Source organism: Girardinichthys multiradiatus, chromosome 11, assembly GCF_021462225.1.
Source record: "Girardinichthys multiradiatus isolate DD_20200921_A chromosome 11, DD_fGirMul_XY1, whole genome shotgun sequence".
Lineage (NCBI taxonomy): Eukaryota > Metazoa > Chordata > Actinopteri > Cyprinodontiformes > Goodeidae > Girardinichthys > Girardinichthys multiradiatus.
In genome coordinates, this window is record NC_061804.1 from 42,354,709 (window position 1) to 42,369,688 (window position 14,980).

General features: G+C 40.5%; 1 protein-coding gene across 1 annotated transcript in view; it reads right to left on the bottom strand.

The window, feature by feature from the left end:
* esama (endothelial cell adhesion molecule a) overlaps positions 1-14,980 on the bottom strand; it is a 91,446-nt gene that overhangs the window by 13,846 nt on the left and 62,620 nt on the right. The window contains exon 2 of the mRNA XM_047379996.1: positions 313-464. Coding sequence (XP_047235952.1) covers positions 313-464 — 152 coding nt within the window. The remainder of the gene's footprint in view (positions 1-312; positions 465-14,980) is intronic.

Sequence of the window (14,980 nt, forward strand, 5' to 3'; positions counted from 1 at the left end):
CCATCTGCACAGCTCATTAATTCATGCCCAGCAAACCCAAAAACTCGGTTCTACAGTTTTAAACATGACTGGGATAAGGGGGGGAACAGTTTGACGTAGTGAATTACCTAAGCCTTTTAGCTTAATTTAGTGTTTGACCACAACTGTACAAATCAGTCTACATGGAGCACTTTACAAACAGAAAACCTTTTATAGAACATGTTTAAGGCCACAGGAACAGAAAGACTTTACTTCAGGAGTAACATTCCACAGTTGCGCAGACATGAACAGAAATATTCACAGAAATTATTACATATTCATTTTTCTCCTTACCTGCTGGGTGCTGTCTCCCACAAAGTTCCAGATGACAGTGCTGGTGGTCAGGTCACTGCCCGGCTTTGCGTTGTACGAGGCCTTTAGCTGCACCAGTTTACCTTTGACCACATCTATGCTGGTTTGAGGCACCTGTATTTGGGCCCATATGCCTACGTGAAGACAGCAAAGGGGGGAGATGGGACGAATTTCCTGATTAGGTCTTTACGATATTTATGTCTATAAGCAGTTCTGACTCTATCTGCACAAAATACAATACAGAGGAAACATGTTTTAAATTTCATCAGTTCTGAAGTTAATCACACAAGAATTAAAGTTAAATAAAATGCAGGTGACCTGGAGGGATGGAAGATTACCTTAAGAGAATAGGAATAAAAGTCAGTCAAAGCAGGAAAGAATACAGCTGAGCGAATGAGATGAAGACAGCTGGAACAGCGAGACTGAAAGAAGAAGTGGTACTGAAGGTGGATGAGCTTAAGGGGGTAGGGAGGGTGGAGTGTTGTGTGTCTGTGTGTGTGTGTGTGTGTGTTTGTTTGTGGGGGGGGGGATGTCAGTCAGTCATTTTCTACCGCTTATTCCATTGTGGATTGCGGGGAAGCTGGTGCCTATCTCCAGCAGTCTATGGGCGAGGTACACCCTGGACAGGTCGCCAGTCAGTCGCAGGGCAACACACAAACAACCACACACACACTAATTCAAACACCTAAGGGCAATTTAGAGTGACCAATTAACCTAACAGGCATGTCTTTGGATTGTGGGAGTAAGCCGGAGAACCCAGTGGGAACCCACGCATGCACGGGGAGAACATGCAAACTCCATGCAGAAAGACCCCCGGATGGGAATTGAACCCAGGACCTTCTTGCTGCAAGGCAACAGTGCTACCAACTGCACCACAGTTTTTATTGGCAGTGAACAAAATGGACAGGATTGAAAATGAGTATATCAGAGTGACAGCTCAGGCCAAGCAGTTTGTAAATTAAGTTATTAAAGGTGAGGCTGAGATAGTCTGGACCTTTGCAGAGGAAAGATGGTGAATATGGAGCTGTGGATGAAGCAAGAACTCCACAACCTTTACACACACAGCCCCAACAATCCATCTTCAGACCAACAAGCAGAACAAAAACATAAAACAAGAGTGGCTGAACAGGACGATCTGACTCGAGCTCAAATCAGTTGAAGACATTGAGAATCTAGCATTAGAATGAAAAAAAGAAATCAACTGAAATAGTGAAATCCCCCAACTCAAATGACCCAACAGTGTACAGTTTCCAATATCAAAATGTTTGCCTCAGGCAGGCTGCCTTCTGGAGGTCACAAACTAGCTCAAATTCAAAGTCAGATAGAGATATTAGTTATTCTTTCATATATAGTCACCTGCTCCCTGCCTACCTTGCTAAATCTAATCTAAAGCAATGTTAAACCAGGCTGCACTGTAGGTGTGAGAAATAAGGAATAATGAAGGAAAAAGTCAGAGGTCAGAGTGATGGGCTGAAATGTGGTGTACATCTATAGCCAGACAGGGGCAGCAGAGAGCCAAAGAGCATATCAGCTATTCACAAACACACGACACAAATGTCTATTACTGTCTATACAGAAGTCTGTCTAAGCCTTTTAGCTTAATGTAGTGTTTGACCACAACTGTACAGAATCATATGTTTCTCATAACTGTTTATATATCATGTAACATTGATTGAGGAGAGGAATAATTGACTATGTGTTGCAGACAGAGACTGTTGCTGCTCAGCGACTGACTCCATTGTCTGTTTATTGTAATCAAATGATTTCTCTAGCTCTCCTTTATGAAAAATAAAGGAATTCAAAACTGTATTATTTGGCCTCTTTCACTTCACTGACCCTTGCTACAGTCATGGTTGATAAAACACAAGACAGTAAACAGAACAGTATTGGAGCACAAGAGGATCACTTTCTACTTTAATCAGATTCTTTTTCATTTAGCATCACTTTTTAGTATAACAGACCTCCCCCCCCTTTTCCCACCTCACCAAAGAAACAGATTTTTTTCTGACAGCACCTTGGCTGTTGAGGTGATATTCTCTGTCCCCGTGCAATGTTCCCTTGCACAGATCCAACAGTGACAATTCAGAACCTGAGCTATTCTGGAACATTCAAGCTCTGGCCATCTCTATGAATGGAGAAATGTGACAGCTGGACACATATAAAATGTAACGATGTGATTCCTGTCAATGTGACATAAAATGCCTAAAAAGGTCAAAAAAAAAAATAAAACTCAGCAACGACTGTCCTTAACCAAACTTTCTCCATGAGGAGAAAATGATGAAATCAAATGTATCTACAATGTTCAGTTCAAAAGTGTTACCCTGTGAGAGCCTGAGCTGAAGCTTTTTACTACATCTCCACAGGTGACACACTGAAAGGAACTTGATTGGTCTACTAATGTCACAGCATATGACTTGTGGGCCTTACAGTTTCCAATATCAAAATGTTTGCCTCAGGCAGGCTGCCTTCTGGAGGTCACAAACAGGCATTTTTGAATAGAATGATGTTGGAGTCGATGTGGATGAAAATAAGACCCAGAAGATGTCAAACTGGAGCCTCAATATTGCAGAGCAAAACAAACAGAACCCTTTTCAACCAAAGAAAACTGGGTCACTGTTCGAATGGAAATCATACCATACAATAGATGACCCATTAGAACCATTTACCAAGTTGGATGTTGGTCCCAGTCATCCTGGATATTTGGTGCAAGAAAGAATAGATCTGACAGAAAATCTAGGCACACTAAACATGCCCAGTGGGTAATGGTGTCCTTAAATACAACTTCATTAGATCAGTTGAATAAAAACATCAGCCAAAGTCAGCTATCACAAGGAAGCAGAAAGTGAACCTATTTACTTAATCAGTCACTAAGTATAAATCAGTTCAGTTTATTCATACAGCACATTTGGAACACTATTTTCCCTTGAGCAAAGTGCTGTACAAAGGGAAACATGTAAACCATAGCAATTTAGCAATATAGAAGCAATAACAATACAATATCAATACAATGAAAACGGATAAAATTCCATGTTCAACCACATTTAAAGGTGAGTGAAAACAGATGGGTTTTAAACAGGAACTTAAATGTTTGGCATTCTGAGCAACTCTAACTTGCAATGATGGACTGCTCCACAGCTTGGTTTTCTCCTTAAACACACTGCTATAACTAAATATAGTGTTAGTAAGCAGGTATTCAATTGTAATAATTATGTCCACCTGATGAAGGTTTGAATAATTAAACTGTTATTTTGTTTAATCAAAGCTGTAAAAACAATTAGATTGATAACTATTGTGGACATAGATTAAAATCTTTCTGTTAATCTGTTTCAAACAAAACTTGTAAACACATCATTTTTCTTCCTGACTTCAGACCTTCTCATTTGTACAGTTGAAGTTGGAGCTACAAGAATGCCCAAAGCAACAAGATCTGTCCTGAGAGGAGAATATCAATTTCTTTGTAATAATAGCAACAGAGGGAGAACATAAGGGACAGTGATAAAAGAGAAAATATGTAGGCATCTACTCCTGTGGAGAATAGCTTCAATTATGTCTAATTAAGCCACTAAAGGCAAAGTAAAATAGGATGTTGACTCTTAGAAGAAGATAAAAGGTGCTGGAAAAGGTGGGAGGAGAAATACAGGAGATATCACTCTGTCCAAAACTCTTTAGGCCCTGAAGAGATTTGCTAAAGCAACAGGAGATATCTTGCCAACAGGGATGAATACTGATAGAAGGATGACAATCTAAGATGACACAACAATTCTTAGGCCTTGATATAAAGAGACCGTAGAAGGGCACCCTGATGATTGATTTAAGCTTGTCTGCTGAAGTGCTGTAAAGTCAGGGAGAAATATTTGAAGACCTAGGTCATGCCAAAAGAACATGTTATTCAAAGTTGGACTCCAAGCTTTGCTTTCTCCACACCACACCCCAATGCAACAGCTGCATCCCTCATGATGTAGCAGGCATTAACAATATGCAGGCAAATTCAATAGGTACACCTTCATGGTACAACATGGGGCCCCCTGTTCCCTTTAGAACTGGCACAAGATTTTGGTCCATATTGACATGCACCATGTTAGTATGGTAAGTGAAATTAAACTGTGACTAATTGGAAAGAGTTGTCATCTTGCAATCTGAACATTGTGGGTTTGATTCCAGCTTCATCCTGCCACATGTCGATGTACCCATGGGCAAGGCACACCAAGTTGCCTAGTGACCTTTGTATCGGTGTGTGAATGTGTGGGCATTAGTGAGTGTGATTGGGTGAATGTGACTCTAGTGTAAAGAGTGGTCGGTATGACTAGAAAAGTGATATATGAATGTGGTCCATTTACCATCACACTGTTGTTGCATGTTTTACAAATCCATGATGCAGATCCCACCTTCCAGCACATCCCAAATGTGCTCTACTGGATTGAGATTCGATGACTGAAGTACACTGAAGTCATTGTCATGTTGGTGACATGGTGCATTATATTGTTGGAAGTAGCAATCAGAAGATGGTCACACTGTGGTCATAAATGGATGAACAGGGTCAGCAATAATACCCAGGTAGACTATGGGGCTTTAACCATGCTCAACTGGTTCTAAAGGGCACATACAGGTCCTTCTCAAAATATTAGCATATTGTGATAAAGTTCATTATTTTCCATAATGTCATGATGAAAATTTAACATTCATATATTTTAGATTCATTGCACACTAACTGAAATATTTCAAGTCTTTTATTGTCTTAATACGGATGATTGTGGCATACAGCTCATGAAAACCCAAAATTCCTATCTCACAAAATTAGCATATCATTAAAAGGGTCTCTAAACGAGCTATGAACCTAATCATCTGAATCAACGAGTTAACTCTAAACACCTGCAAAAGATTCCTGAGGCCTTTAAAACTCCCAGCCTGGTTTATCACTCAAAACCCCAATCATGGGTAAGACTGCCGACCTGACTGCTGTCCAGAAGGCCACTATTGACACCCTCAAGCAAGAGGGTAAGACACAGAAAGACATTTCTGAACGAATAGGCTGTTCCCAGAGTGCTGTATCAAGGCACCTCAGTGGGAAGTCTGTGGGAAGGAAAAAGTGTGGCAGAAAACGCTGCACAACGAGAAGAGGTGACCGGACCCTGAGGAAGATTGTGGAGAAGGGCCGATTCCAGACCTTGGGGGACCTGCGGAAGCAGTGGACTGAGTCTGGAGTAGAAACATCCAGAGCCACCGTGCACAGGCGTGTGCAGGAAATGGGCTACAGGTGCCGCATTCCCCAGGTCAAGCCACTTTTGAACCAGAAACAGCGGCAGAAGCGCCTGACCCAACACTCTGGATGAGCTAAAGGCCGCTATCGAAGCATCCTGGGCCTCCATAAGACCTCAGCAGTGCCACAGGCTGATTGCCTCCATGCCACGCCGCATTGAAGCAGTCATTTCTGCAAAAGGATTCCCAACCAAGTATTGAGTGCATAACTGTACATGATTATTTGAAGGTTGACGTTTTTTGTATTAAAAACACTTTTATTTTATTGGTCGGATGAAATATGCTAATTTTGTGAGATAGGAATTTTGGGTTTTCATGAGCTGTATGCCAAAATCATCCGTATTAAGACAATAAAAGACCTGACATCATGACATTATGGAAAATAATGAACTTTATCACAATATGTTAATATTTTGAGAAGGACTTGTAGTGTGCCAAGATAATATCCCCTACACTATTAATTCAGCACCCACAGCCTGAACCTTTGATATAAAGCAGGATAGATCCATGCTTTCATGATGTTTACACCAAATTTTGACCCTACTATCTAAATGCAGTAGAAAAAAGAAAGACTCCTGGGACCAATCAATGTTTTTCCAATATGTTATTTTTATTTGTTTAGGACTAGTGTAAATTGTAGCGACGGTTTTCGGTTCTTCACTGATAGAAGTGGCTCCCCATGTGGTCAGCTGCTGCTGTAGCCCATCTGCTTCAAAGATGCACATGTTGTGTGTTAATAAAGGGTAATCTGCAAAGTTGGTTGTAACAAGGGGTCATTCCAGAGAGCCAGCTCTCTTCTGACCTAGAATTAAAAATTTTGTTTAAGGTCTATAAAGCACGGGTATGTTGAACTTTAGAGTCATCAGACTCTAAAGTCTCAAGTCTCATTGAGACTTACTTCTGGGCTACAGTTAGATACATCGCTTGATACTGAGAAATCTAAAATGCAGGAAAGTACCGAGCAAGAAGGACTTCCCCACAGTCAGCACCCAGGCATCAACATTTAATTGGGGGTTAATAGCTCCACAGCCTCGCCGTCTCATCAGGATGGATAACTCTTTGTGACTTAGACTGATCACCTTGTCATATTTTTGCCATAAATATCTTGCCAAGTGCTGCTTTAAAAATATTTTTTGACAGAAATTCTGCCTGATTCCAATGAGAGTGCATCATTCCAGAGGGAAAACGTGAATGAATATATGGTGAGATGACAAAAGGAGGGATAAGTGGAGAAATGAACAAGGCCACTGAGACCACATTCATAACATTCACACTCAGTTCCTAATTTGGTCAGTGAGGCTTAATCCTGTCCACTGTGGCAGGTCTGGAATCTGCTCAGCAGGCTCTGCAGTGATTGGCCTTATATATTCTAGGATGACTGATGGCAGGGCAGATGGGAGCACATTCAGTGTTGGCAGTAATGAGGTCAGGAAAAGTCTCGTCTCAGATAATGGGAAAAGTTTTTAAATTAGATGTAACAAAATGTCTCATAGACAACTGGACAAGCTTTCTCTGGATAAACTGTGGTCCTCATGCCTGGTTCATACGGCAAGATAAGTGTGCTGATTTTTGACCCAACCTTCCCCTTTTGACAGTCCTAACAATGCCCCGATTATCACGATGCTGATAAAGATATTCCTGCTGTGTGTGGTGTGTTAAGAGTGGTCTAGTCTGCTCGGAAAATCCGAAATCAGGGATATTCAACATGTTCGATTGTCTTGGCTTAGCATGTGGGTTGTTCCAGGAGGATAAATGAGCACACAGCCTTATGAATGTGACATGTAGCCAATCAGAAAGCGATGTGACGGAAACACCATTGCTTCTTCCTTGTCAGCCATGTTTATTTGCTCTGAACTCACGTTTAATCTCGAGAGATTTTACAAGATTTCCCGTCTGACATCTGAACGTTCGTGACTGAAATCTGTTCATGTATGGTGTGTTGTGCTTGTAGTGGGGTTGTACACCCCACACTGTAGTGTGGGGTGTACAGGAGACACACACATATACTTCTGTGGTGTGTCTGCTGTGTGCAGAGCTGTTGAAAGCCTTTTTTGCATCAGTCTTAAATATGTTATTTTCTGTATCAAAGGGAAACATTTAAATGCTCCTACCAGAAGGAACTCTCAATACAATGAGTTGAAAAATGCTGCTGTTGTGAACACATTGCAATTTCAGATATGGAAAAATTCTTTAATACTTCTTTAAAATGTACATGTGAACTCTTCTTTGCAAACATTTTAATTCAAACCATGTATAAGTCATATTTTTGTACTATTACAATTATACTGGTTAAAATCTAAATTCTGTCGAATACAGCAATGCTTCTAAGACTAAATGAAGTTTTCTGTGAAACATGCATCTAAAACTGGAGATTTGCACACACTGCATAAAAACACACACCACATACCTGTCTCACTTATCAGACTAAATCTTTCCTCCTTTGGCGCAGTTCAAAAATATGCTATTTGATAAATGCCAGAATAATGAAAGAGAAAAACGCCTTTTTCTACTTTTTTCAAAGTCAGAAGTTTACATGTTTCCTTAGCATTTAATTGAATTACCTATTAAAGTAAATTATATGGATCAATCATTTTGGGTATTCTTCCACAAGCTTTTCACAATGCTGGAATTTCAGCCCATTCCTCCTGACAGAAGCAGGTTTGTAGGTGGCCTAGCTCGCACCCACCTTCTCAGCTCTGCTCACACATTTCTATGAGACTGAGATCAGGGCTTTGTATGAGGGGTCAAAGTAACAAAAATTAACTTGTAATGAATTGAAGGTGTAAAATTCTGAACATGGTAAAATTGAGTGCCGTAAAAACCAACTTATTATTAATTTTGCCTCAGTGAAAATTAGAATCCGTGAATTTGGAGGTCATTAAAATGATAACATGGTACAGTGCCTTGCGAAAGTATTCAGCCACCTTGAACTGGTCAACCTCTTGCCACATTTCAGGCTTCAAACATAAAGATATAAAATTCAAATTTTTTGTGAAGAATCAACAACAAGTGGGACACAATTGTGAAGTGGAATGAAATTTATTGGATGTGTCAAACTTTTTTAACAAATAAAAAACTGAAATGTGGGGCGTGCAATATTATTCGGCCACCTTGCGTTAATACTTTGTAGCGCCACCATACCATTTGCTGCAATTACAGCTGCAAGTCACTTGGGGTATGTCTCTATCAGTTTTGCAAATCGAGAGACTGAAATTCTTGCCCATTCTTCCTTGCAAAACAACTCGAGCTCAGTGAGGTTGGATGGAGAGCGTTCGTGAACAGCAGTCTTCAGCTCTTTCCACAGATTCTCGATTGGATTCAGGTCTGGACTTTGACTTGGCCATTCCAACACCTGGATATGTTTATTTGTGAACCATTCCATTGTAGATTTGGCTTTATGTTTTGGATCATTGTCTTGTTGGAAGATAAATCTCCGTCCCAGTCTCAGGTCTCTTGCAGACTCCAACAGGTTTTCTTACAGAATGGTCCTGTATTTGGCCCCATCCATCTTTCCATCAATTTTGACCATCTACCCTGTCCTTGCTGACAAAAAGCAGGCCCAAACCATGATGCTGCCACCACCATGTTTGACAGTGGGGATGGTGTGTTCAGGGTGATGAGCTGTGTTGCTTTTACGCCAAACATATCGTTTTGCATTGTGGCCAAACAGTTTGATTTTGGTTTCATCTGACCAGAGCACCTTCTTCCACATGTTTGGTGTGTCTCCCAGGTGGCTTGTGGCAAACTTTAAATGAGACTTTTTATGGATATCTTTGAGAAATGGCTTTCTTCTTGCCACTCTTCCATAAAGGCCAGATTTGTGCAGTGTATGACTGATTGTTGTCCTATGGACAGACTCTCCCACCTCAGCTGTAGATCTCTGCAGTTCATCCAGAGTGATCATGGGCCTCTTGGCTGCATCTCTGATCAGTCTTCTCCTTGTTTGAGATGAAAGTTTAGAGGAACGGCTGGGTCTTGGTAGATTTGCAGTGGTCTGATACTCCTTCCATTTCAATATGATTGCTTGCACAGTGCTCCTTGGGATGTTTAAAGCTTGGGAAATCTTTTTGTATCCAAATCCGGCTTTAAACTTCTCCACAACAGTATCTCGGACCTGGCTGGTGTGTGCCTTGGTCTTCATGATGCTCTCTGCGCTTTGAACAGAACCCTGAGACTATCACAGAGCAGGTGCATTTATACGGAGACTTGATTACACACAGGTGGATTCTATTTATCATCATCGGTCATTTGGGACAACATTGGATCATTCAGAGATCCTCACGGAACTTCTGGAGTGAGTTTGCTGCACTGAAAGTAAAGGCGCTGAATAATATTGCTCGCCCCACTTTTCTGTTTTTTATTTATTAAAAGAGTTTGACACATCCAATAAATTTCATTCCACTTCACGATTGTGTCCCACTTGTTGTTGATTCTTCACAAAAAAATAGAATTTTATATCTTTATGTTTGAAGCCTGAAATGTGGCAAGAGGTTGAAAAGTTCAAGGGGGCCGAATATTTTCGCAAGGCAATGTAAATATTAATTTTATAAATATTAAGGTTATTAAATTTAACATTGCCTGTTTTCATTTACTGCCTTGATTTTAGCACCTTCACTTTTACCACTTCAGTTTTATCATTCATCGTGTTCACAGTGTCCTTTTGTTACTTCCGGTAGATCGGAACACGGCAGCAGCCCCGGCAGGGCAGCGGAGTACTTGTAGTCCAGAGCCATTCGCATGCATTTTCAATAGTACAGCAGAGATATCATTGTACATGGGGTGGAGCCGCAGGGAGTCACAAGCAAAGAGCGCCCAGGTTGAATCTCCAGACTCTCCACCCCAGTCCCTCTTTAACACGATGAGCCGGGAATTAGGCGCCTTCTCCGGTAGAGAGAGAGAACACTGCTCGGTCTGACAGCTGTCGAAGAGAGCTGGCTCTGAGAAACGCCAAACCTCTTTTTTTAAATTAAGTTTAATCTTAATAAACTGAGTAGATATTTGAATTCAGCAAACCTACATTCTCGCCTATAAATATCTTAAAAGTTTATTTGGGGTCACAGAAAACATATTATTTACATTTTTATTCAAAGTTTTTGCCACCATCATCCGCCATTGCTGCCCGAGCTTGAACAATCCTATTCAACCTGCAATGAATCGTGAGAAATTGTAGTTCATGGACTACAAAACTCAGCTGTCGCGCCGGGGCTGCTGCAGTATTCCGATCTACTGGAAGTAACAAAAATTACACTGTGAACGCAAGTGGTAAAAGTGGAGGTGCTAAAATCAAAGCAGTGAATGAAGACAGGCAAAGTTAAATTTGATAACCTTAATATTTATAACATTAATATTTACAATGTTATCATTTTAATGACCTCCAAATTAACAAATCTAATTTTCATAGAGGCAACATTAATCACGTTGGTTTTTACGGCACTTAATTTGACCATGTTCAGTTTTTCACACCTTCAGTTTTTGTTACTTTGACCCCTCATACATAAACACAACTTGTATGGAGTTTATGATTTACCTCAAAAACACTGTCTGCTATTGTTTTATGCTGAAACAGATTATAATATTACTGTTTTAGTGTTTTTGGTATAATGCAGACTACATCACTGTGTGGCCTTGGTCATCCCAGTTTTCCTGCGGTTTCAGTAGCAATATCACTGACAATGAATGGATGCAAAAGTTAATCAGACGTGTATGACACAAAGTAGTAAGGGATTGTTAGAGTATTACACATGGATGAGCAGATGTCATATCACATTGATCAGATCATCTCAGGTTATGGGTCAAAGGTTTTGCTTCCTTTAATGAAGACAGGTTGGTATGTGTGACTTTCTTCATGGTGTTATCTCGTAATTACAGGAAACACTTCAGACCAAGCCTGCCTACTTTCAGAGGCTTTACTGGAAATCAAGCAGAGGCCAAAATGCTTTGCTGACGGTTACGCTTCCTAAAGTCTGTCATGCTAAAGTGAAGGGTGGAGTAAGTCTGCTGCTTCCTGTGTCTTATCAGCAAGTTTGAGTAAACTTCTCAATTAAAAGAGCAAATTCAGAAAAACATGGGATAGGTGACTTGGTTTGCTTGCTATGTGCTGTGATTCTTTAAATACTGGATTGTGAGATGTTCTGCTTACAAGCTCATATTTTTAAATAATAATAATAATAATATTAAAACAAATTTCCAAAGAGAAAGTATGAGCAAAAAAGTAAGGAGAAGGGAATATGGAGAAACTGAAGGAAGACAGGGGGACAGGAAGAGGAAAGATGATACAATCTGGATGATCAGTGGAGGGGGACTGGGTGGGGACAGTGCCATGCTCTCCTGAAAATAACCTACTGTACCATCTCCTGGGACAGTTTATCATTATTTTTCCAGATTAGGGTTTGGATTAGAGGTTCCTCTATCATTAGTGGGAGCAAAAATTTCAACACCAGCCCTGAGAATCACCAGAGACCGTTTCCTGTGTTCTACACAGCAGCATGTGAGAGTTTTTCATGTTTACAGGTTGAACAGCTAATGTTAAGTTTTTATGCTTGAATTTTACACTTGGCGTAAATAACAGCAGCATCCAGTTGTGTGGAACATCAGGGGGAATTTCTGTGTTGGAAGGGAAGACACTCAACTGTACAGAGACGAACTGTCAGTACAGTCATGCATGTCAGCTCTCAGGGCTTATGGGTTGTTTCTATGCAACACTTCTATATACAGTGCATATATATGCAGGGGTTGGACAATGAAACTGAAACACCTGGTTTTAGACCTCCTTTTGCGGCCAATACAGCGTCAATTTATCTTGGGAATGACATATACAAGTCCTGCACAGTGGTCAGAGGGATTTTAAGCCATTCTTCTTGCAGGACAGTGGCCAGGTCACTACGTGATACTGGTGGAGGAAAACGTTTCCTGACTCGCTCCTCCAAAACACCCCAAAGTGGCTCAATAATATTTAGATCTGGTGACTGTGCAGGCCATGGGAGATGTTCAGCTTCACTTTCATGTTCATCAAACCAATCTTTCACCAGTCTTGCTGTGTGTATTGTCATCCTGATACATGGCACCGCCTTCAGGATACAATGTTTGAACCATTGGATGCACATGGTCCTCAAGAATGATTCGGTAGTCCTTGGCAGTGATGTGCCCATCTAGCACAAGTATTGGGCCAAGGGAATGCCATGATATGGCAGCAAAAACCATCACTGATCCATCCCCATGCTTCACTCTGGGCATGCAACAGTCTGGGTGGTACGCTTCTTTGGGGCTTCTCCACACCGTAACTCTCCCGGATATGGGGAAAACAGTAAAGGTGGACTCATCAGAGAACAATACATGTTTCACATTGTCCACAGCCCAAGATTTCTGCTCCTTGCACCATTGAAACCGACGTTTGGCATTGCCATGAGTGACCAAAGGTTACAGCAGCCCAGCAGTGTATATTGACCCTGTGGAGATCCCGACGGACAGTTCTGGTGGAAACAGGAGAGTTGAGGTGCACATTTAATTCTGCCGTGATTTGGGCAGCCGTGGTTTTATGTTTTTTAGATACAATCCGGGTTAGCACCCGAACATCCCTTTCAGACAGCTTCCTCTTGGGTCCACAGTTAATCCTGTTGGACGTGGTTCGTCCTTCTTGGTGGTATGCTGACATTACCCTGGATACCGTGGCTCTTGATACATCACAAAGACTTGGTGTCTTGGTCACAGATGCACCAGCAAGACGTGCACCAACAATTTGTCCTCTTTTGAACTCTGGTATGTCACCCATAATGTTGTGTGCATTTCAATATTTTGAGCAAAACTGTGCTCTTACCCTGCTCATTGAACCTTCACACTCTGCTCTTACTGGTGCAATGTGCAATCAATGAAGACTGGCTACCAGGCTGGTCCAATTTAGCCATGAAACCTCCCACACTAAAATGACAGGTGTTTCAGTTTCATTGTCCAACCCCTGTATGTTGTCACTGGACACACTGTGCCATTCATACTCTGTTTTCTAATTTTATATGGACAGATATTTTATTGGGGATGTTTTGGGGTGGACTAGAACTACATTTTTAGTTCATAAGAGAACAAGCAAAGAGAAAAAAACTGCCCAAATATTCCAGTTTAAATGCAATGGCCTTAGTGAGCAAAGTCAAACAGTAAAGGATAGCAGCAAGAATGGAAAACCTCTGCCAGTGTTAAAAGAAAGGGTAGACAGATGTTTTAGCTACCCTAACAGTTGCACCCATCAGATTTGTCTAACATATTTGAGCCAACAGGATGTCCTTTATCACACATTATCAATGTTACCCACCATTTCTGACATTTGCTGCCCATAATGATTGTGTCTCTTGTCTCTAACCTGTTAAGCAAGCCTAAGGGTTTTAGAAGCAATTTTTGCCAGAAATTACGTACCTCAAATAAATCAAGCATAGCTCCACAGTTATAAGGTCTACATGCAAACTTTTGGTATGTGTGTAAAGGTAAGACATACAAGAATATTTTTAAATGGAAGCACTGTTGCAAATGTTTCTGTGTCTGATTTATTTGTGATTAAACAAAATAAAATAAAAACATCACACCGCACACAGCTGGTCAGGCTTCACAGGCTAATATTTGCTTAACAAATTTTATATAGACAAACAAATAAACAAATATTTAATAGTTGTTTTAAAGCACTTTCATCATTTATAGAACAATGTAGAGGCCTGCACATCTGTGAAGACTTGTAAAGGTGTAATAAAACATGTGCCATTACTCAGAACAGAAGACGTGTCCACAGATGACAGATATGGACTAAAATAACTGTAAAAAAATTATTGAAAACATATGAGTAAGTTGATTACCAACATAATCATTAGTTGAGGCCCTATTTCTATGAATGGAGATGGAGGGCTGATGATTTGGGATTGTTTTGCAGCCAATGAATCTGGGTGCGTTGTATTCAGTGATTCTACCACAAATTATTCTGTACAGAAGTATTTTCAAATAACTGATGACTGGGTCATCAGGGCAATGATCCAAAAGACAAAAGCCAATCTACAGTAGAAAAAAAATAATGTGCTCCAATGACTTAGTCAAAGTCCAGATGTCAACCTAATTGAAATTTTGTATTGAAACCTTATGAGAGCTGTGCCGAAACAAATGCACGCAAACCTTAGTAAACAGAAGCAACGCTGTAAAGAGTAAAACCAAATCCCTAAACAACAATGTAAGACACTCACATGTCTACAGGTTTTTTTCAGCAAGCATAAGAACGTTTTTGTTATACTGTTACAGTTTGTGCTATGATGAACAATTAGTGAATAAGTAAAGGAAAACGTAGCCTTGGCTGTCATCCATAATATCAACTGTACTACAGTAATTCTCCCTTCATTTCCATCACATGCAGCTATGAATTATTACAACT